The sequence below is a fragment of the Nycticebus coucang genome, chromosome 6 (assembly GCF_027406575.1).
Source record: "Nycticebus coucang isolate mNycCou1 chromosome 6, mNycCou1.pri, whole genome shotgun sequence".
Taxonomy (NCBI): domain Eukaryota; kingdom Metazoa; phylum Chordata; class Mammalia; order Primates; family Lorisidae; genus Nycticebus; species Nycticebus coucang.
The window spans coordinates 3,448,459-3,472,637 of NC_069785.1; the positions used below are offsets into that span (position 1 = coordinate 3,448,459).

The following is a 24,179-nucleotide window of genomic DNA, read 5'->3' on the forward strand; positions in this document are numbered from 1 at the left end:
GCCTGAATCTAAAGAGGACTATTTCTTTTTTTCCATCTTTTTTTTTTTGACTGGGGCTGGGTTTGAACCCGCCATCTCTGGTATATGGGACCAGCACCGTACTCCTTTGAGCTGCAGGCGCTGTCATCAAGAGGACTATTTTTAAATGGCCATGCACATTACCCTCTGTTGTCATTTGACAAGATATATAAACACTGATGGCACAGTGCCATCATTTATCTTCCCAGTTTGAAAAAAAATTGTGGCACTTAAATTGTTTTATTTTTCAAATGGCAATTTTAAGGTAAAACGGCTTGTAAATTTTTCTGAGTTTTCACTGCTTGCGAGGCAGGTAAATTACGGCTTACATGTTTTTGTAAGCATTTGTGTGATTTGGGATGGGGAAGTGAGGACAGTTGAAAATAATGTAAGTGGTTCAGAAGTTTCTTGGATAAGGATCAAAGAAAGAAAATCAGTATATAAAATTTCACATAATCGGGGCGGCACCTGTGGCTCAAAGGAGTAGGACGCCGGCCCCATATGCCTGAAGTGGCAGGTTCAAACTCAGCCCCAGCCAAAAACCGCATAAAATAAGAAAATAAAAACAATAAAAATTTCACCTAATCATCAAGGGAGTTTGTGGATGTGTTTGTGGACGTGTTAAGCTAAGAATGAACATCTTGAATTAGATGCTGTTCTGTTCTCTGCTAGTGAAAAAGTGCTTTATCTCAGTGCTTCCCTGCCTTTGGCAGGGAGAGGGGCTTCCACCTTGTTGGTGCTGGGTAACTGGGTGGGTGTGTTGAAGAAGAGGAGGTTGTAGCAGGAGAGTGACAGAGTCAGATGATTGCACAACCAGGAAGCTTCACACACCTGTGCTTTGCATCTGGGGTTCGCTTGGCGGCAGGGGAAGTTCTGGCTGTGAGCGCTGGCACCGGGGCCTAGTCCGCCTGACTGGTGGTGCCCACTCACTTTCTCTCTGGTCACGGTACTTCTGATCACGAGGCACCCGGCCAGGTCTTCTACAGTCCACATCGGTGTCCTGGCCTGTCACTTTAATATTCCTCTCAACGTATATTGACAAGTCCTTGCTCTTAGCAAACATTACTTTCCTTTGTAAGTTTTAACAAATATCCTTTCAATAATCAAATCCAGAATATTCTCTAGGATTAATGCAAAGTGTACTGGTTGGAATTTGTGGAAGCTGCTTTCTTATGTCTCCAAAATTAGATACGTAGTCCTCAGCTGATCGCTCAGAGATGATGGCCAGTGAGGTTCCCCTCTCTGGCAGGTGGGCAGGTCCTGGCATGCAAGTCATCAGAAGGGCCAGTGCCTGGTTGCTTTCATGGTGTCTTCCCATGCTTATCTCAGTGTTTTATGAAATTAAATCACATGCCAAGAGAAAGCAGAAACAAAATCCTTCCATTTCACAGTGTTCCACTGGCTGTTTTCCTTGCTTTGAATTTATTTGTGACATTAATCTGCCTGTGGGTCAACTGAGGCCCAGGCAGCCAGGGCATATAGACCCCATGTATGGTGCCCGTGCCACGTGGGGCCAGCTGTTTATTCTGTTCCAGTTGTTTTTGATAGGTGCATCGTTTATCTTTACAGCTCTCAGAAACCATTTTCCCCAGTTAGGCCTATTTTATCACATCTAGTGTAGTACTGTGGCTGTGACAAGAGCTCGGTTGCTGTGGATGCTACTGCTTCTCCTGAATTGAAAATCTTTTTAAATAAAGCCTGGGTAGCAGTTATTCTTAGTGCTGTTTATGGCACTATGCCTGTTTCCTAATAAAGAGGTATAGGGGTAGAAAATATTTGAGGAGCCACAGATCTAAATGTTATTAATGATGTTTGATGGTTTTCACAATGCTTAACTGGTATCCCTACTTCCTATTCCAGGGGAGAGGAGAGTTTGGCCCCAGACTATATTCAAACTGCTAATTTGTTTGAAGTTTGAATTTTTTTTCCCATGGGAAAGAGAAGTGCTAGGAAATAACCAGACAAGCCCACTTTGCGGTGTGGGTTTGAAGAGGTGTGAAGTGTTTGTCAGTTTTGAAGTCTTAGCAGTGACACTACAAGCTGTCAGACCTACTAGTCAAGTTCAAATACCCAGATCCTGCCTTTCACATGGCAGCAGAGTATGTGGCAGGGTGTAGCCCGTGTCCCTCTTAAAGCCTGTTCAGTGCTCTGGGCTCGAGGACTCCTGCTGAGACCTCTCAGCTCTGCTCTGCTCCCTAAGTACCATACTTTGAAGGTATGTCCTATTTTTGCATAGAAGGGAAATGGAGCTGTATATGCTTGGAAACTGGTAAAATGTTTTCTTTTGTACGATGCCTCTTCTTCCCTCCAGTTACATGTCTGGAATGTCATTGCCACGGTGCCAACGACGACTTGGGTGGCGCTTCCACCGCAGGGCGGGTTCTCACTCCGGATGTGGCTGTTGACAGCAGTGTGATGCATCAAGCCTGTTCAAACAGGGATCTGTATTAAGAAGCAAATACCTAGTTTACTCATTTACATTATTTAACATCCACAAATGCGTACCTCTCAGTGATCAGTTTCACAGTATAATTGCAAATCAAATTTTGATGGCAAAAGTATTCTAAAACAATACTCCTTGTAGAGAAAGAAAAATGCACCTTGCCTAGCATTGTTCATAAAAGTACTTACATTCGTGCTTTTTGCAAACTCTATCATGTTAGTCTTAGATAATAAGTTTAGTAAGCTCTTTTGCTGAAACCAGTCATAGGTCTGCAGTCAGCTCAGCTGCTAATGGTATAGCCTAGCAGACAGCTCTGAGCTAGCCCTCCAGAGTGACGCGGGGAGAGCAAGTGTGACTACCAGTTTCACTGTGTCTGACATTCAGAGTGACAGCTGAATGGGAGTAACTGCTGCTCATCCTGCTGCTGCTGGCAAACGGTACTAACCGCTTGGTGACTGATCTGTGAGGGTGGGGCCACAGTTCTGTCCCACGTCACTTCTTATCGCACCTTGTGGAGGTGGAGAGAAGACTGAATTGCACCTCGTGTGACTTAACCGTACAGTGCTTTCTCTGAATGTTTACATTTCCTTGGTTGCCATGTTCATGGAGAAGAAAAATTTCTTAGATTGAGGACTAAAATTTCGTTTAGGACAACTAAGAGAAACAAAATGCTGTTAGCTGTCTGTGCTCCTGGCTTATCAAAGTCTATGTCAACCTTGATGGTACTGTAACAGTCCCAAGAAAATGCCTTTAGTAGCCCCTTTTTTGAGCTTGCTTATTTTGCTTTTGTATATTTAATAAAGACCGTAACACATGCTTCCTGTGTAGTTTATGGGTAATGGTTGAGTCTGTGTGTCAGTTTCAAATGCTGCAGACTCTGGCTTGTCTCTCTCTGCACCACCCCCAGATGCCTTGTGAGGTAGAGAAACGGCTTTTCCTGAAGTGTTGGGATTACATGTTACTTAACTGGAGTATTATTTCAGTAGTGACCTCTCAGGTTTCTCTTTTGTGAAATAATTGATATTTTCCCTTATACTCAGTATTAAAGTAGTTTGGTTAAGTATTTTAAATGTAGAAGACTTAATTAGCCCTGTGCAACTCAAGATATGCATGCACTTTGAAAATTTAGTAGACCATTAAGGGATTTGATTAATCCATGCCAATATTTCTCTACATTTTCCTAATATTCATGAATAAGCTATATATTTGTAGTGGGTGGAAGTTAATAAAGATACTCCTTGAATTATGTTGGGTTATAAACCCACCATAAATTGAAAGTGCATTTTAATACTTAATCACCAAATATCATAGCTTAGCCTAGCAGCCTAACTTAAATGTACTAAGAAGACTTAGAGTTTGGCAAAATTATCTAATATGAAGCCTATTTCATAATAAAGTGTTGAATATCTCATGAAATTTATTGATACTACCCTAAGAGTGTAGACCAATGAAGGGGTACTTGAAGTATAATTTCTATTGAATGCCCATCATGTTCACACCATCAGAAAGTCAAAAAATGCTAAGTTGGCCGGGCACTGTGGCTACCCCTGTAATCCCAGCACTCTAGGAGCTCAGCCTGAGCAAGAGTGAGACCCTGTCTCTACTTAAAATAGAAAAACTAGCTGGGTGTTGTGGTGGACACCTGTATTCCCAGCTACTGGGGAGGCTGAGGCAGGAGGGTCTCTTGAGCCTACGAGTTTGAGATTGCTGTGAGCTGTGAAGCTTGGGTACTTAAATTAGTTTCTACTGATTCTGTCAAATGCCACCTAGTTGTGGTTAAAAATAGTAAAATGAAGCATTATTTGTTTACTGCATCTTTGCTTCTTTCAACATTATCTCCAGGTAAAAAATACTAAAGCAGCCAGTACTTTTCTAAAAGGAAAATTGTATACCAATTTTTCTGTGCCTCTGCTATAAAAGATGAAAGGGATACAATGAATTTTGTCAATAAAGCTTTAGAAATATCTGCACATACACATTTACATTCAAGTTGGTAACACCAGTAATTTCATTTTAATACAATTATGCGAGAGAACTCTTAAATTTCAGACATGGTCATATATATGCCGTTTGAGCTTCTTTATCTTGAAACAGATCTTGATAATGAATCTCTTGATACCAGATGTGCAGCTAATTTGTCCCGAAACTCGTGAAGATAATTGTATTGCTGAAAAAAGTAAAGATGCATTGAAATACATTGTAGACAACTAGTTAGCAAAATGGGTTGCTAGGGAATCAGAAAAATGGTTGCTAAGAACAATTCTATATCCTTTTGGGTGAGGAAGCATTTATGCCCTGGGTAAGTTGGATTTTTTTCAATAAAGCTTCATATAATGTGAAAAGTTATTACTCTAAAATCTCTAAAAGCAGAAATGCAGATGAGTATTTTATAAGGCTATAATCCTTTATCTCTTTATACTTGTAGGGCCAAATAACATTAAAAACAGTTAATACTGGCACATTTGCTGGTGTTTCCTGACCAAGGGGGTCAGGAGGAGAGGGCACTTCCTGGACCAGTTAATAATTTCATAATCACTTCATAATTTATAGAAGCCCCAGTTTTCTGCTTTTTGTGGTGACATCCATTTGGAACAAATTTCATAGTATTTATTTCACTTAACAGGTGAAATAAAAGTCTGAAATAAAGTCTGAAATAGTTTTAACAGCTTCCCAGAGGATATTTTTACTGTGCTGACCATCTGGTGCTGTGTGCCCCCTGAGAACCTGAACCACACGGCCTCATGCCAGGGCGGGCAGCACAGTCTGCAGCCTGCTGCTCATACCTGAGGGTCACACTCTCGGGCAGGGGTCCTCAAACTGCAGCCTGTGGGCCACATGAGGCGGTGTGACTGTCATTTGTTCCTGTTTTGTTTTTTTACTTCAAAATAAGATATGTGCAGTGTGCATAGGAATTTGTTCATAGTTTTTTTTTTTTTTTTTTAAACTATAGTCTGGCCCTCCAACAGTCTGAGGGACAGTGAATTGGCCCCCCATTTAAAAAGTTTGAGGACACCTGCTCTCGGGGCTCAGTCCCCCGCGGTATTAAGGGCGTGAACATGCGCATGTCCACACACACACCGGGCCTCACATCTACCTGAGGGTCACGCTCTCGGGGCGTGAACACACACGTCCACACACACACACTCAGTCTCACATCTACCTGAGGGTCACACTCTCGGTGTGAACACGCGCATGTCCACACACACACCCGGCCTCACATCTACCTGAGGGTCACACTCTCAGGGCGTGAACACACACATGTCCACACACACACACTTAGCCTCACATCTTGTCTGGTCTCACAGAGCAGAGGGCTCCTTTGGGATTTGTTTTCAGCATCTGCACAGGGAAGTGAATCCTGAGTGGATTATCTGGTGAGTGACCTTGTTTAAACCCGAGGATTCAAGTTGCTTGGTGGACCTATCAGTAACTAGAATGATTTGTTGCAGTGGCCCTGGCTTGGGTCTGTACCCTGGGGAAGCTCTACTTGGGCCCAGGGAGCTGCCTAAAGGCCGGGACTCTCAGTGCCTGCTCCTCACAGGGCACCGACTCACGGGGCAGCTCAGGAAAGGCACATTAGCTTCTCCATCTACAAAGGGAGACCTGCTGAGCATTTTCAGTAAGATGATCGCCACACAACACCACAGCTGGGGACGCACGTGTGGGGACGCACTTCAGGTGTGAACAGCAGGGGACACTCAGTACTGCCTTACAGTCTTTGTAGCTATCTTTTTTTTTTCTTTTTGTAGAGACAGAGTCACTTTACCGCCCTTGGTAGAGTGCCATGACGTCACACGGCTCATAGCAACCTCCAGCTTTTGGGCTTAGGCGATTCTCTTGCCTCAGCCTCCCGAGCAGCTGGAACTACAGGCACCCGCCACAACGCCCAGCTATTTTTTGGTTGCAATTTGGCCGAGGCCAGGTTTGAACCCGCCACCCTCGGTGTATGGGGCCGGCGCCCTACTCACTTTGTAGCTATCTTTATCCAGTGTTCTGGGGAGGTAACCGTATCTGCCTTATGTCTTCTTGGTTAAGAATTTACCTAGGAAACTCCCAAGCTTATTGTAACCCTCGCACTGGTCCCCAACAGAATGGGGCAGAAACTAACCAGTAGTTCAGCAGTTCTCAACCTGGGGGTTGAACGACCCTTTCACAGGGGTTGCCTAAGACCATCCTGCATATCAGATAGTTACGATTCTTAACAGTAGCAAAATTACAGTTATGAAGTAGCAACAAAAATAATTTTTTGGTTGGGGGCCACCACAACACGAGGAACTGTGTTAAAGGGTCGTGGCGCTGGGAAGGTCGAGAACCACCGCAGTAGTAGATCCTGAAAACCGGGAAGTTCACACTGTCGTCATTTTGTTTGAAATACCGTGAGCTTCTGCAGATACCTAAAACCCTGCAAGCGTAAGTGGCATTTCAGTAATGGAGCTTCGGCCCGGCTCACCTTGATGGTCTGTATGGCCCCGGAGCCCCTCACATCCCGCAGGCTGTCGATGGCTTGCTGTGGGGACACCGTGTCAGACAGGTACAGCAGGAGACAAGCTGCAACTGATGGGACGTGACAGAGAAACAACATATTAAATAATAGGGTAGGACTTTTTATATTTAAATAGACTTCTGTTGAGGCAGGAGACTCAGTTTAATGTAATTGTTCCAAATGAATTAAAGGACTGAGACTTAATGTACTTTAGACAGCTCAATTATGATCTGAAATGACTATGGTTGGATTAAATTAACACTGGCCATTATTTTTACAGTTGTATTGAGATAATATTTACATGCTGTACAGTTCATCCATTTTATGTATCCAATTCAGTGATCTTTAGCATATTCGAAATATTTGTGTGACCACCACCAATTTCAGAACATTTTTATCACCTCTAAAATAAACTCTGCACCCTCTGTGATTGTCCCTGTTACTCCGCCAAGCCCTGCCCTGGCAGCCACTGCTCTTCCTGCCTCTGCTGATTTGCCCAGTGTGGACACTGGGCAGGTGGAACCAGCCCCTCAGTGTCCCCTCTGACCTCTCTTAGCCTCCTGTCTGGGTTCATCCAGGCTGCAGCGTATATCCGTATGTCCTTTTGTGACCAACCCACATCATGTTCATCCTCCATCAGCTGAGGGACATTTGTGTACAAGCCGTGGGAATCTGTGTTTTCATTTGGGAGGTGTAGGCCTTGGAGTGGAATTGCCGGGTCACGCAGCAACTGTGTTTGAGGACCCACTGCCAGACTGTTCTCCAAAGCAGCTGCACCGTCTCACATCCCCACCAGCAGTGTGTGAGGGCTTCGGTGTCTGCACATCCTTGCCAATATTTATTTTTTTGGGGGGTAATAGCCATCCTAATGGGTGTCAAGAGGTGTCTGTTGTGGTTCTGATTTGCATTTCTTGATGACTGAGGGGTTGAGCATCTTTTCAAATGCTTATTGGCCATTTGTATATTTTGTTTGGAGAAATTGGCTTTTTTATTCCTTGAGCTGGTAAGAGTTCTTGATATGTTCTGGATACACGTCCTCTTACCAAACACATGGCTTGTACACATTTTTCCCATTCTCTGGGTTATCTTTTCATTTTGATGGTGCCGTCTGGGGTAGTTTTCCATTTTGATGCTGCCCAGTACTAAAAGGAGTGACTGTTGCTGCAGTGCGGCATTTTGTGAGCTGTTCTTGTTTTTCCCAGCACATTTACAAATATTTTAAAATTAACATCCAGTAATTAACTTTGGTTTTCATACTATCTCACCCAGGGATATTTAGAAGTTACTGCCAGTATCTGGGGAGATATGTGGGGAGAACATTAGAAAACATTTAAAAAAAACAAAGAATTCAGGGACTCGTAAATGATGTTTTACAAAATTCTCCAGAACATGCTGAAAATGCCTCCCACTCCCGGGCAAGCTTTTTAGGAAACACCAAGTTTAGGGCCTTAAATAATCCTTTGAATCTCAGCAAAGTTAAACTATGTTTTGTTTCATTTTAATACAAAGTGAGCATCTGCCCCAGAAACAGGAGTTTCACTGCTTTGAGGTTAAAAACATTTAATAAAGAAAATATATTTCTTACCAAGACAGGATCTGCCGAGTCCTCCGTAACAGCTGAAAGGAAAACACAGTTGAGAGGCTTGTTCACCCTCACCCCCCACAGTGACTAAGGACTTGCTCTCTCTGCCTTTTACTCATAATTCTCATTAGCACAGCTAATGCCTTGCACAGAACGATTAATAAATATTTTTGAATTAACCCAGAGGAAAGTGTAATTTCTTTGTTGGGAGGTATTGTGAACACCTCCAAGGGTCGAGGTAGGCAAGGTTTTTTAGTGATCTTTCTAGACCCCAGGATCCACCTGTGGGAAATGGAGCATCTAACTAAATAGAGAGAAATCAGGCTATTTTTACCAGACGCCACTTTATTTTCCTCTAAATAAAACCTGAATGGTTACAGGGCAAATGCTATTTATATGCTAACTCTGTAGTACCCTGGGCTCTGGAGCCCTCTGCCTGAATCTGGGTCCTGGGTCTGTCCTTCCTGGACATGTAAAGCTAAGCCAGGTATTTAAACTCCCCTGGACACACCACAGTGAGGATGAGCGGAGGCTCACTTCTAAGCGACTGAGTGCTGGTGAAGGGCCTGGGACAGAGTTGGGCACAGTACTGAGCACATGAATGCTAGCTGCTATTATCTAGCATGGTGGAGATTAGCAATTTTCCTGAAAAGTGAATTAACCCTCAGCAGCAAACCATTCATTGAAATCAAATTTCAAGATTCTAAAAAGTGTATTCCATGCTTCCTAAGTTGTGCAGAGCATCTACTGGACCTGATGAGCGCGAGGTCTTGTCACCAACACTGATCAATGTGTTGTAGACAAAGCTGGCACTGACCTCTGGCGTCACTCGTGAACTTGCCGTCCACAGAGCGTCCCCGCCCCAGCCCTGGTCTAGATGGGGACTCACCCTAGAAGGTGGGGGTGGCCTGCAGGGCCCCTGTGGGATCGGCCCTGCTCCACACCTCTTGCTACTTCCATTCCTTCTGTTTAGTGAATTTGCACTCATCTTTTAAAACCCAGCTCAAATCTTCATTTCCTAAAATGCCCAGTCTCCATGTCAGCCTCACTGCACTCACATGGTGGGTCACACTGCACCTCCCTTATTGGTGTGCTGTGTGGTACACGGCAGGGGTTAAGGTTAAATTACATTCCCGGAAGCCATGCTGCAGCCCTTACCCCAGCACTTGGGAATGTCACCTTACTTGGAAGTAGGGTCTTTTCAATATAATCAAGTGAAGACGAATTAGGGTGGCCCTGTGCCTATGACACTAGTGTCCTCACAAGAGGAAAACACTCTATGATGACACAGACGTGGGAGAATCGTGTGATGAGAGGCAGAGCCGGGATAGATGCAGGTGTAAGCACAGACGCCAGGCACGGCTGGCCACACCAGAGGCCAGAGGCGTGGAAGGCCTGGCAGACAGCCTCTTAGGCCATGTGGCTGGCCACCCCTGGGTTTGGACTTGCAGCTGCCTGACCTGGAGGGAGAAGACATTTCTGTTGTTTTAAGCTTCCTGGTCTGTTTCATGCCCAAGGAAACCATGTAACACACTGAGCAAGTGTTCACTGAGGTCTTACAGCGCTGCAGGCAGCTCCTCCCCTGCCCACTTTTGAGGAGTGAGCTCTACCGCTGTGCAGCAGTGTGCCTCAAAGGTGGCAAGATGGGAACAGAACTGTCCAGTCACTGCAGGACACCTTGGAAAGCTCTAGGACAATGAATTCCACTCATCAGAGGCTTTATTTTACAGGAACCCAAATGCGTGCCAGGCGCCCTGTCTGTGTGGCCTTTGCTCATGTCTTGGGCGTCTGGGTCGCCACCCATGCTGGAGTGGGATTTCTTAAGGGCACTTCACTGAACTCAGCTAGTTTGATCTCTGGGAACTTTTTAGTACAGAATGCTTTAAAAAATTTCTTTGAGTGGGTGGCGCCTGTGGCTCAAAGGAGTAGGGTGCCAGCCCCATATGCCGGAGGTGTAGGTTCAAACCCAGCCCTGGCCAAAAGCTGCAAAAAAAAAAAAAAAATTCTTTGAGAAAAAAATCTCAGAAAGGGGCCCCAAACTAGAAGATATTTTTCTTTCTTTTTTTTTTTTTTTGTAGTTTGTGGCCAGGGCTAGGTTTGAACCCGCCACCTCTGGCACATGGGACCGGCGCCCTACTCCTTGAGCCACAGGCACCACCCCCTAGAAGATATTTTTCTTACATCCATCTATATTTTACTTCTAAACATTTGGCATAGATAACTGTATTCTGAAATTTTGCTTTTATAAATAGTACTAGATGACAGATTATGCTTTTCACTAGAGTTTGGAAACTACAGAATGTTTCTAGTTCTTCACCGCATGTTCTGCAAGCTGTCGTTCTGTCAGCTCAGCTGGTGAGTGTCCCCGCAGACCCTTGTGCTAGCAGGTTTGCGTCAGAGCTGGCACTGTTGGCATGAAGCCCGGGGCTCGCCCTGTCACTTGCACTCTGAGACTGCATGGCTGTTTGGTGTCGTTTGTACACTGCTAGCTCAAAGCAATGACTGTAAGGCCATTTAATACTTTACCTTGTTCAGAGAGGATGAAGCAGCTCATTAGGATGTAAGATGTGCGGGAGGCAGTGAAGGCCTAGAGCTGCTCTCCTGAGACCTGCCACTTGTCACCACAGCCCGGCTCTCACCTTCACTGTGTCACCAGCTCCTGTCCACTGCTGCTCTCACCTTTGTGCTCTGAACTGCCTTTCCTTCCTGCCTTATTCCCCCCTTCCTTAACCCACTTTATTTTGTTTTAAACTTTCATACCAATAGCTTGTGTTTTTACAGTCCTTGATAAATAATGTGAGTCCCTCTTTCATTCTGGTAGCCAATTCATATCATGAAGTATAATTTTCAGGTCTTATTTTAAAACCTCTCATTGCTTATGAGTGACCTTTTTGCTGCTAATTTTGAGAACCTGCTATTGAAAGCCACTGAGCGGCTGAGCCATCTGATAGGTGGACTGTGTGCAAAGAGTGGCGGCCTTTTTTCTTTTTTTGGTGATAGTGATGGGGAAGATGCTAAATTTGCAACTAAATTTCTAAGAAAAAAGGAAAGAAAAAAGCCTTTGTAACCTTGTTCTAAAAATTTCCCAATCTACTCATTTATCGTCCTTACTCTTGAAAAGTAATCAGGGCAAATATTTGGGGCTTCCTCTGTGCCTGGCATTGTACTCGTACTTCTCACACATTATCTTTTAATCCTTGTGATAAATTATGGGAGGACTGCAACGATTTGGGAATCCCTTTGACGGGACGCCCTCACTGGTATGGGGAGAGGAGGACGTACTGTAGCAGGGTCTTGCGGCCGTTTTTAAGGCAGACTGCCAGCTCCTCCAGCACCTCGCAGCAGCTGGCTATGTCAGGAGTCCCTCCGTCTGGGATCGGGTGGTGATGGGTGGTGATTCCATGCTGCTGGTACAAGTCCAAGAGGTTTGGGACTCTGTATTTTGACAGTTCTCCTCTGGTGCAGAAAACAAATATGTCTTGTATGCCACAGCTCTTTAGTTCTTCTGCCAAAAGACCAATATACACACAGACATGCAAACAGAAAACATTATAAATCTAAATTTGGTCATGAGGGAGAATGGTGAGTTAAGTTTCTTAAGCCAAATTAATAACGAGGGATAATTTATAAATTTGATGTGCCTATTGACAACATCTGAAACGAAAGGTGATTAGAATTAAACTTAACTTTATAAGTCAAAAGGATTTTCTTTTTTTTTGCAGTTTTTTGGCTGGGGCTGGGTTTGAACCTGCCACCTGACACTTCTGACATATGGGGCCTGGCACCCTACTCCTTTGAACCACAGGCCCTGCCCAGTCAAAAGGATTTTTATGGAATGAATTTCAAGATGAGTCAATTGATGTTCTTGCAAAAAAAAAAAAAAAAAAATTATTTTTGGAGGCAGAGTTTTACTCTGTCGCCCAAGTTAGAGTGCCAGAAGTTGTCATACCTCACAGCAACCTCAGACTCCTGAGCTCAAGGAATCCTCCCATCTCGGCCTCCTGGACTGCTAGAATTATAGGCATGAGGCATTGTGCCTACCACAAAAAGGTTTGTTTTGCAATAAATACTGCTTTAAAATAAATTTAAACTTAATACACACATCTTTTTTCTTTGTCTCATAAAACCAACCATGTTTGCTACTCCGTTATTTTGCTGTTTGATTTGCCTGAAGTATTTACACAGAGCTCCAGCACGGCCCCGATGGCAGCGCTCTCCCTCCCGTCTGCACTGCTCCACACACTGTGTCTTTAATTTTATGGACCAGGTCTCTGGAAGATAAAGCACTAACTATCTTACGTTTACGTGACTTCGCTATTTTCACCATAATGATATGAACCAATAAGTATTACTATAGCCATTCTATACAGGGAACATCTTTACGGCAATAGTTGTTATACAGCATTTGGTTCCAATAATAATTCTGGGTGATCTAAGCCCCACCCCCCTGCCCTCCATCCACCTCTGTCCTCCAAATCTAAAGACAGTTATTAAGTGCAGGGTGCCCTTCCTGGTGGAGCTAGTGCAGCTGAGACGTGTCGAGCAGGAGACACTACGCAGGCAGTCTCAGTAGTTACTTGCACGCTTAAAACCTGTTGAAATGATCATATTTAGAATATGTTAGGTTAAGTAAAATATATTGTTAAAATTAATCCCATTCATCTTTCCTTTTTTAATGTGGCAGATAGAAAATGGTTACACGTGGCTTCTGCTTGTGGGTCTCATTGTATTTCTATTGGATGGTGGTGCTCCAGATCAAACTATTATATTTTTGCACTCATAAAAGAATTTAACCTGTAGTTAACATACCTAAGCATTTTTTAGAGAGTAGATAATTTTCTCTGTGCCTCTTGTGCACACTTGATGGTTTCTAAGCTTTCCTAGAAAGGACCGCAGAGGCGTTACGAGGACTGCGGCAGGGAGGTTCTGGGCCCTCACTGTTAGACACTTTGGTCTGTTGTATACATCAGATTCTATCTAATATTTCAGTGCAGAAAAGGGTTGGAGAAAAATTGGAAACCCCTTTAATACTAAATGAAAATGGCATTCCAAAATGTACAAGACTGATCTTGAACCAATGATTTAAATTGCATATAATTTGCTTATCATTTAAATGTTCTCTAAATGAGAATTTGCTATCACTGTGGGTGTGTTTAAAACAGAAACGCCTTATAATTACTTCAAGGGTCAACTACCTATTAGCTTCTTCAAGTTTTTTTTGATAGGTGAGGAATACATTTTAAAAAGTACATCAACAAGGCCGAGGAGGGTGGGTTGCCTCAGCTCGTGAGTTTAAGACCAGCCTGAGCCAGAGTGAGATCTCGTTTCTAAAAAAATAGCCTGGAATCTATTGTGGTGGGCGCCTGTAGTCCCAGCTACTTGGGAGGCTGAGACAAGAGAATTGCTTAAGCCCAATAGTTGGAGGTTGCTGTGAGCTGTGATCCACGGCACTCTACCAAGGGCACAAGAGCGAGACTCTGTCTCAAAAAAATTAAAAAAAAAATAAAAAATAAAAAGTACATTAACAAACTGATAATCTAGAATAACCAGGAAAAGATTTAAGATTTCAAACATCTGTACTGGTCAGAATCAAGCAATATAGGCATTTTTGTGTATTAGAAGGATATTGGGCTTGGCGCCGGTAGCACAGTGGTTACAGTGCCAGCCATATACACTGAGACTGGTGGGTTCGAACCCAGCCTGGGCCAGCTAAACAACAATGAAAACTGGAACAAATAACAGCCAGGCATTGTGGTGGACACCTGTGGTCCCTGCTACTTGGGAGACTGAGGCAAGGGAATCGCTTAAGTCCAAGAGCTGGAGGTTGCTGTGAGCTGTGATGTCATAGCACTCTACTGAGAGCAGCTCAGTGAGATTCTGTCTCAAAAAAAAAAAGGATAGGACAAGTAGGCTTAGGATATTCCAGGATAAGCAGAATAAAATATTTTGAAAATCCACATTTGTTAATGTCATACACTATTATATAAATTCCAAATGGGGCTAATTATCCTGACAATTAGACTTGAGGCTACAGTGGTGTGACTATCCTTGGGCATGTTATGATCCGTTCTCACCAGCCTTTCCCACCTAGATGCCGGCTTTCTCAATTTGCTACCCAGGATGGAAATATTACTGCTACTTCGAGGTTCCCAGCTCAAGCTTAACTTCTACAACAGTCAGCCCTGCAAGGAACAGCATGTTTAAAGACCTGGGCAACGCATGTGTCAATTCTGTTTACACGCTTTCTCCCTGAGTTCTGCAGTTAACCTCGGTGCAGTCTGTATGTGTAGTACAACAACAATCAGTGTAAAGTGATGCCCTCTTTAGGTAAGCAATGAATCCCTGGTGCCCTGCACAAATACCTCTTCACATTTTAGAATGAATCTGCAGTTGGAAAGGTCACAAAGTATTGAACATTTATTGGTATATTGAAAAGAGATTGGTATTTTGATGAAGAGAATTTCAGTATTATTTTTTAAAAAAATGTAGCAGTATGGTTGTCTTATATCATACCTACCCGTATCTTTTTGGATATTTCTTCTAGTATCTTTAAATTTACAACCTGTAAGTAGTAATAAGGCGAGCAAAAGGTCAGTTTTGATCACACGTAACAAGCATATTTCAACACTTAGATAGTTCCTTTAGAAAGTCATTCCGTACCATTTATAATGTTTCAATCCCATTTGAATGGGAAGTTCAATTTCTTATATTTTTAGAAATATAATTACAGGGATTCATCCTAATCAAGGATTCTTTATTCATGTCTTTTCTGTAACAAGTACCTGGCTTGCTTGTGATAAGTAGTCCCCAGCCTCTTGTAACCCAGGGTTTAAGTTTTATTTATTTTTATTTTTTCTGAGACAGAGTTTCACTTTGTCACCCTCAGTAAAGTGCTGTGACGTCACAGCTCACAGCAACCTCAAACTCTTGGGCTCAAGGGATTATCTTGCCTTAGCCTCCTGAGTAGCTGGGACTACGTTAAGTTTTATTAAGGTGGGTAAATCAGGGATGTGAAGCGGTGGCCACAGATGGCTTCTGACAGCGGATTCCCTGTGCTCTGACTGTGCAGTACAGAGAACAATGGCTGTGAGCGGAGGAAGCCGGCTGCAGCATCGCCTACCTGGGAGAGCACATAGGCCCAGAAACTGAGAACAGTTCACCCGGGACAGAGGGAGCCTGAAAGGGAAAAAAATTACCATGTTTAGTTCCATTTTTTATTAAGTTATAAATGGAAATTCAATCTAACCAACATGGGTGCTTGCCACTGAATCAGGGTGTTAAATTAGAGTTTTATAGTTGTCACAAAACAAAAATTCATAGTTAAGATATCAATGTGTTAGTCACAAAAAGGCCTAAAATGACTGAGCAATTTAAAACAGAGACTTATTTGCTTTGCTACGCTTTACATCCTTATAATGGCAAGTTAATTTAAGTTTACCTTAAAGATCATGATGCTTAGATCACCAACATGTAGTGTCTGGTGTACTGAAGTTATTCTGCAGCATGTTACCTGAGCTATCATGTATTAGTAACTTTAGGAAAATAAGCTAGAAAATGACCATCTGAGAACTTTATTCTCAGCATTTATTTACATTTTTTACATTTTATTACATTATTTACATTTTAAGATTTTTTGGTAGGACTTTCTTAATAGATATAATTTCATATGTTACCCATTCTTTGTGGTAATGGATTTTGGTTAAAGTGAAATAATTTTAAGAAACCATATTCTCAGTTTTCTGTACTTCAGAACAGAGGCTCACCTTGTCTGCAAGTCAAAAGATGAATTTAAAGGAAAACAGGAGGCATTGTATAAATACCACCTGATTCTAAAAATTAGATGAGTTTTTGAGTTTAAAAGAGGGTTTGAAGGGGAAAAGAAAGGTGATGCCACGTGATGGGGGCAGAGCAACTGCAGGGACAGCACTTTGTGCTCTTTCTTCCTTCTGATGGTGGGGATGGTGCTTTCTCCAGCAGAAAGATCACTGCATTTGCAGAAAAGGGAGAAAGAATTTGCTTGCTGCTGTACAGAATCTGGCATGACCACAAAGTCATTTGCCAAGATTGGGAAATTGATTTTATATAGAAATTTGTCTGTTATTTTATCTATGTGGCTTTTTTCTTAAACAGAGTCTGCTAACAGATGCATTACTGACAGGAATCTCCAAGTATTACCTAGGATTTGACTTAATGATAAGTGATTAAATACCTTACATGTTGTAGACTATTCTTTTGTCATGCAAGAATAAGTAGATTTTCATACTAAATGGGAGCTCATTTCAATCCTACATCTTCTCCTTACTAACTTGCTTCTAAGGTTTTCTCAGTGTATAAAAGACCAAAGAGAAAAAAAAGGCCTTATTCTGTATCATTGATAGTAAATGAATCATGGCGTTAGAGGGTCCCTTAAGCTTAGAATTATATAATCAATAAAAGGGAGTCACTATTTTCAATATGTGAACTACATTCTACTAAGATTGTTATCAAGTCTCTTAGCTCATCACTGATCAGAAAGGCTAACATACCATGATATCTGAATTGGAATCTGTTCATCTTCAATCGGCTCTTCATCTGATGAGTCAAACTCACTTGCTTGTATTGAAATAGGCTTCAAAAGAAATAAGCTATGTTAAATAGCTGTAAAGAATATTTATATGTAGCTTTAGATAGCCTATCTTTGCTTAAATACACACTGCTCTCATATTGCAATTTATTCATTCATCAATCCAGAATATGAGATCAGTAATATCAATTCCTAACAGTTGCCATTTATATCCTGTTAATAATTACAGCACTGTATTGTGGAGGGTTGGACTGGGAACCAAGAGAACTGCCTTCGGGTCTTGGTTCTGCCATTTATTGAATCATCTCCAATAAGCCACTTCAGTTTACTCTGCGTCTCAGGTCTCTTCAACTGTAAAGTGAAGAGATTTATTCATTCACAAAAATTCCGTAGATACCTTCATTTGTCTTATGTTTTGCATCCATAAGACAAGCAGCCTGCCTCTGCAGGGGACAAGTACTAAGACAGAAGCTGAGACTCCACGCTGCAGAGCAGAGTGGAGTGATGCTCAGGGAGCTGGGGAAGGCTTCATAGCTGGTATCTGAAGGAAAAGCAGCTGGTTTCTCTGCAGACAGGTTGGAAGTTAAAAAAATTAAGGCAAAAGGGAAGAGGGCCTGTGTATTCAGGAACTGTGTTATTAAAACAGAGATGGAGCTAGAGAAGTTTTAGCTTCATCTTAACTTCGCTCCATTTCTCAAAAACCCCAAGACAGTCTGGTAATTGGGTGGGGGGGATATAGGTGAACTAACCTTTCTTGCAACTTTTTGAATCACTGGACTGGAGAGATTGAAATGGGCTTTTAAGAAGTTGGAGCTCAGGCTCAGCGCCTGTAGCTCAGTGGCTAGGGGACCAGCCACATACACCAGAGCTGGCATGTTCAAATCCAGCCCAGGCCTGCTAAACAACAATGACAACTACAACTTAAAAATAGTTGGGTGTTGTGGTGGACACCTGTAGTCCCAGCTACTTGGGAGGCTGAGGCAAGAGAATCGCTTAAGCCCAAGAGTTTGAGGTTGCTGTGAGCTGTGACGCTACAGCACTCTACTGAGGTGACAGCTTGAGACTCTCTCAAAAAACAAACAAACAAAAAACCCACAAAAAACAAAAAAGAAGTTGGAGCTCAAACACATAGGCAACATTTCTACATGGAAGACTTCCATACTCTGATGTAATTTTAAAGGACCAATTAAAAAACACACCTTCCCAGTCCCTAGTTGGTACCACCTGAGACATAAGGTACTGGAGGGGGAAATGAAGATCAAAATGTTAGTTCTGAGTGTTAAATACAGGATGTGGCTTAGAGCTGTGGCCAGATGGGCTCTTGCCAATTCTTCACCCCAGATTTGACAGATTTATCACCTTGCCACAGGCAATGACAGACAATTCAGATCTCCCGTGTGACAGACAGCAGACCTGGAAGACCTGCAGGCAGCCAGGTAGATCTCAAGAGGGAAAGGAGGAAAAAGTGGAGCTACTTGTGGTCAGTTTCTTCTAAGATTCAGGCTCAGAAAACTCACTCTTGCCCTTCTGGGGGCAGGTTCAGAAAGCAGCCAGGAGCTGAAAGTCCCTCCCCTAATGGCCTTCTTGCTCTGAATAATGATCTTGTTACTGGAAGGTCACAGGACAGAACCAATTTAGGAGGTGGAGTTGGGTGGCTTTGGATCTATGCGAAGTATAATAATCATGTGAACCCGGAAGGACCTTCAATCGATTGCAACCTGGTGGTAATGGGCCAGGTGGGACTTCAGTTCCATGAAAAAAACTGTCTGTTTTTTTTTCTCTTTGAAGCTGCTTTGATGATTCAGAACTCTAAATCTGTGTGGCCCATTCACTCTGTCTCTGTCCGCCAGGTGTATAATAAAGGCGGTCCTAGGGGATGGGGACGGCGGTGATGCTACTACGCCAGGGCGTGGCATTCATATTCCTGGCTCCCCCGCCTCAGGGCTGGGTATCACCTAAACGTTGAAACTTAAGCTCTTTGAGCCTCCGTTTTCTCCGTCAGGGCTCTCCCTGGCAGGGCTGTTGACCCCACAGGCTCGCTGCGAACGTCGGTCCCCCTCGTCCGGCCCTGGCCCTGCTCCGCCGGGTCTCGCTGCGACGCAGCAGCAGCCCCTCCTGTCCCAGTCGGGAAGCGCCACCTCCCCGCCCGGTAACGGTTCCTGCGCGAGTCGTGCCGCGCTACCAGGCCCCGGCCGCCCTTGCCCAAGACCTGACCTCTGGGGCTGGTCCCGTCCCTGCGGCGTCGCCCCTCCAGGCCTCCGCCCGCCGGACTCACCGGCTTCATCGCTGCCGCCCGGCGCCGTGACCAGTGCCGCCACGCTCCGCAGCCCGGCGACCCAGACGCGCCCCGCGCCAGCCCACCCCTCCCCTTCGCTCATTGGTGCATCCTCCGGGGTGTGGGGCGCGGCGTCTTCTAGGAGCCAATCGGATCCTCTCCCTGTTCCTCACTCCGCCTCCAGGTGCCCGGGCTCGCTTTCTAGCCGCTCATTGGTTCCTAGGAGGCCTTTGAAAGACGCGCCGGAGGAGGGCCCCGTGGGACGCTCATTGGCTGGGCGGTCGCCCTCCTCCCGCCGCTGGGAGCGGGGCGGGGGCGGGGGCGGGGGCGGGGCGGGGCGCGGGCGGGGCGGGGCGGGGCGCGGGCGGGGCGGGGCGGGGCGGGGCGCGGCGCGGCGGAGGCGCTCTCCGGGCCTGACACCTGTGCTTGCTAATGGCAGGATGTCAGTGGGTAACAGAGTGGGGAGTTGTTTTTGCTGCCTTCAAGTTTTTTATTTCTTAAGGGTGTGGGGGAAGCACTGTATTGGACCATCATATGAAAAACATTACATGGACTTTGTAATAATATCTAGTCATGCAAATGCCGTGGAAAAGACTAACAATCCACGTGTAAATATATTTTATTTTATATGCTGGACCTTTTATTTTCTTTACCATTCTAGGGTCTTGACAATTTAGGGTGTGGATAAATCTTCCTGTACATCAAATATGAAAGATAATGTGCGGAAGGGAGATAAGACGCCAGGTTAGTGTACGGCGCCAGTGTTTCTACATACTTCCCTATAATTTCGATTTTCTCCCTTATTCTCCAGTTCCCTTGTAGCTACGGGAAAGGAAGCCACCTGGAGCAATGTCACCTTCTGGTGATATTGAAGTTTGTTTCCTGACTGGAGCTGTGAAAGCCATGGGCGTAGAGCTATTAGAAGAATTCCTTAGTGAAAAAGATAGCACAGTTTGGCTTAGAGTTTTTACTAGTCGGGGTTCTCCAGAAAAGCAGGATGAATAGGCTGTGTATATGTCTAAGTAGAAAGAGTTATGTTAGGGAATTGGCACTGGTGATTGTGCAAATCTGCCAAGTTCAAAATCTGATGGGGGGAGGACATGGACTAGAGACTCAAGGAAGAGCTTGATCTTGAGTCCAAAGACAGTCTGTTGTGGAATCTGGAAGAGCCCGTGTTGCAGGTAAAGTCTAAAGGTTGTCTGCCTTTTTTTCGATTCATGCCTTCAGCTGATTGCATGAGGCCACACATATTACTGAGGGCAGTCTGCTTTAGTCATAGTCCACTGATTTAAATATACATCTTATCTGAAAACGTTTTCACGGGAACATCTAGAGTGTTCATTCAAGTAACAGGGCTCCATGGCCCAGCCAAGCTGATGTGCACATTTATCTCAGAGACGCTCTGGGATTTTCAACAGGCAGGAAATCCTTTCCTGTTTGTGCTGTCCAGTATTGTGATCATCCTACTGATTATCTCCAAAGTCAAAGGCTAAATTAGAAAAAAATTATTTTCTGAACTCAAGAACCACTTAGGAAATACCCATCCTCTTATAGAATAGTGTAAGTCTGCTTTCTCAGGTGAAGACCTCAGGAGGGCTAAGGCATAGGTCACGACGCAGCACTTACTTATGGCTACTGTTTTGGGGTGCTGGTTTGCGCAGATCAGTGGCTACGGTGCCCTTTATATCTAGGTCTGGAGTCCTGCCTTTGGTCAAAGCATTATGTATTTGAGGGGCAGCTACTTTCTGTTGTCTGCTAGGATTGTACTCATTAAGCACAGTGGCTGCGCACAGTTTAAAAGACATTTGCATATATTTGAAAGTAAACCAGGGGCCCTAGGTGAAATTGTGAAATAGAGAAGGCTGGCTATGGGTGTTTTGGGCTTCATACCTCCTCTTTTATCTCACCCTCTGAAAGGTGAAAGTCAGGTGTGTTGGAGAAAAAGTGAGAGCTGGAAGCATCTGCCAAACTTGCTTTGTCCCAGGCCACTGTGGGAGGCGCAGATCAGAAGGCAGGTGGGCTGTGGAGCGTGCGTGCAGTGCGTGGCCGTAACAAAGTACCATGGTGTGGACACTGCCTCTTGTTTTTGAGTTCCTGCTTTTACACCCCCACACCTGGAATTGTCATCATTCTTCACATCTGAGAACAGCTGGGCATACTTTCTACAGACTGCTGGGACTGGGATGGGGGCAAGGGATGAGAGGGAGGAAAACTGGTGAGTGGGAAAAGTACAAGGAACATGGGCTGCGGGGGTAGCAAATGCAATATGCTCATCTTTTTTTTTTTCTTGTTGGGCATTCATTGAGGGTACAAGAAACCAGGTTACACTGATTCCATTTGTTAGGTAAAGTCCCTCTTACAATGCCCAAAAGGTGACTGAACACCACCACCACCTTGAACACCAAGGCCCCACCCCCTCCCTCCTTCCCTCTCTCTGCTCTTCCTTTCCCCACCCCTCCCTCCTTCTTTCTCTCTCTGCACTCCCCTTTCCCCACCATGTCCTTAATTGTCATTAATTGTCCTCATATCAAAATTTAGTACATAGGATTCATGCTTCTCCATTCTTTTGATGCTTTACTAAGAATAATGTGTTCCACTTCTATCTAGGTTAATACAAAGGATGTAAAGTCTCCATTTTTTAATGACTGAATAGTATTCCATGGTATACATATACCACAGCTTGTGAATCCATTCCTGGGAATATGTTCTATTCTATAATTAATAATCTATTAATTATGTGTGTGTAGAGAACTAAATTATAAAAGACTAGCCCACTTGTATTATTTATAGATACTAAAAGTACAGCAAAGGGGAAAAAAACCTTCATATGGTTTTGATTTCTTTTAAAATTAATTACATCAACATCAGATTGCTTATACCCTTTTGTTTTTAAAATTTTAAAAAATTTTTAAAATTTTATATCATTTGTAACTTGTGAATAATACTTGCATATATTTATCAGGTACAGTGTGGTATTTTGATACAGGTGTACATTGCAGGATGGTGAAATCAGGGTGGTTAGCGTAACTATAACCTCATATGTTTATCACTGTTTTATTTCAGGGGGGTAGTGGAGGCATTCTTGACGGAGGGATTTGTGGGTTTAAGGGTGAGCATGGAGAAGTTATTTTGGGTCTATAGGAGGGACTGAGGGTTGATAATGGGAGAAGGATCCTTCACAAGAGGTTGGTCTCAGGGATGAGACTTTAAAGGTTTTAGAGCTGAGTTCCAGAATTTGGGGGCTGAGAGGTGGGTTTAAAAGAACCAAGGCTAAACTTTGAAACCATGGGAGCAGGGATTGGGGCTGACTCGTAGGATCTGAGGGTTAATGGGGTGGGGGGGCTGGAGCAGGTTGAGATGCATTGGGAGACTTTGGGAAGGAAATTTAGCAGGATTTAACTCATTCTCTGGGGCTTGATTTGGAAACTCATGGATCAATTTTGGGATATGAAGGTTCAGACCTGGAGTGAGGGCCTGAAGTTGTTAAACATCGTGTATAGCTTTATAGTTATCAAGGCATTAAAATTTTATCCTTTCCTGTACCTTACTCCTTCCTTTGGACAAGGAATGCATTGCCACATTTCAGTGAGTCAGGGTTCATCGAGTGAATCCCACTTCTGACACCTGATTTGCAGGGAGGTCCCTGAGACCTCCAGATGTGATACTTCATTGGGACCATCAGCAAGTTATTCTTATTTTTTTTTTTTTTGAGACAGAGTCTTACTATGTCTCCCTTGGAAGAACACCATGACATCACAGCTCACAGCAACCTCAAGACTTTTCGGTTCAAGCAATTCTCTTGCCTCAGCCTCCCAAGTAGCTGGGACTGCAGGTGCTTGCCACAACACCCAGCTATTTTTTATTTTTTGTTGTTGTTGTAGGTGTCATTGTTGTTTACAGGCCTGGGCCGGGTTCGAACCTGTCAGCCCCAGTGTATGTGGCTGGCACCATAACCACTGAGCTATGGGTGCCAAGCCAGTAAGTTATTCTTATGGCAATGATCTATTAGAATGGAGGGATACCAAGCAAAGATGGCAGAGAGATCCCACAGAGTAAAGTCTGGAGAAAACTAGGTTTACACGTTCAGGTATCCTCTCCCAGGGGTGTCAGTCACAAAGGATGTGCTTAATTACCCTAGCAATGAGTTGTGACAACAAGTATAAAACATTGAAAGAAGCTCATTAGATGCTCAGTGACCAGGTTTTTTATCTGGAGAAGATCCTATAGGCACCCTCTGCCTAATACGTACCTAAATTTTAGACACCCAGAAGGAAAGCAGGTGTTCAGAGTAAACATTGTTTGCAAGAAAGTTCAGGTACAGTGAGTCCTTCTTATCAGAGACTAGGATGAATTCTCCCCAGGTTCAAGTTCCCATATTCCAGTGAAGGCTGTGTCATAAAGCAAGTCTTTCTAAGGACAGAGAGTCAGACGGCCTGCTCTACCAACTCTTTTCTGCACAGTAGGGTATAGCCAAAGGTTCGAAAAGTTTTTGGCCTGATTAGGTTTGTTCTCTTTCCCCTCTTTGGTTATGATAAAAAAAACATTCCTGGTGTAGCCCACTTACCTCAGAATGAGCCATTCCTGGAATAAGGCTGGGTCTCCAGCAGAAGAAGTCAGCCACTCACCTTAGCCAGCTTCCCTGTGTGAGGAGCTCGGCTGAGAGAAGCAGGCTGTGCACTTGAGCCCGGTCTTGATGAGATCTCTCTCTGCCCCTGTTGTTCTTTACCTGATATTGCCGAAGAGTTTTCCAAAGAGGTTCCACAAATTCAAATTCCTGCTGGCACAGTATTAGACGCCTAACACATCCTGTGTGTG

At 43.9% G+C, this 24,179-nt stretch overlaps 1 protein-coding gene across 5 annotated transcripts; it reads right to left on the reverse strand.

Annotated features, from left to right (window-relative positions):
- Nucleotides 1-18: 18 nt before the first annotated feature.
- Nucleotides 19-19,472, reverse strand: CDKN3 (cyclin dependent kinase inhibitor 3). Of its 5 annotated transcripts, none has more exons than XM_053593482.1 (8): nucleotides 19,365-19,472; nucleotides 17,052-17,134; nucleotides 15,647-15,702; nucleotides 15,044-15,088; nucleotides 11,809-12,031; nucleotides 8,530-8,561; nucleotides 6,912-7,015; nucleotides 19-2,460 (listed from the first exon to the last, which is right to left on the reverse strand). In XM_053593482.1, exons 1-8 carry the CDS (start codon nucleotides 19,371-19,373, stop codon nucleotides 2,449-2,451), a joined length of 564 nt encoding a protein of 187 aa, XP_053449457.1. In that variant the 5' UTR covers nucleotides 19,374-19,472; the 3' UTR covers nucleotides 19-2,448. The 5 variants fall into 5 exon arrangements, with proteins under 5 accessions (XP_053449457.1, XP_053449455.1, XP_053449454.1 ...); XM_053593480.1 differs by lacking the exon at nucleotides 19-2,460 and adding an exon at nucleotides 4,401-4,628; XM_053593479.1 differs by lacking the exons at nucleotides 19-2,460; nucleotides 6,912-7,015; nucleotides 8,530-8,561 and adding an exon at nucleotides 8,571-9,986.
- Nucleotides 19,473-24,179: the final 4,707 nt, after the last annotated feature.

What these genes read in the sequence shown, in the direction of transcription:
- CDKN3 (XM_053593479.1), bottom strand. An exon ending in ATTCCAATTCAGATATCATG is followed by an intron (nt 15,703 to 17,051) that starts GTATGTTAGCCT and finishes TTTCCCTTTCAG; the next exon opens with GCTCCCTCTGTCCCGGGTGA. An exon ending in GGGCCTATGTGCTCTCCCAG is followed by an intron (nt 15,089 to 15,646) that starts GTAGGCGATGCT and finishes TACTACTTACAG; the next exon opens with GTTGTAAATTTAAAGATACT.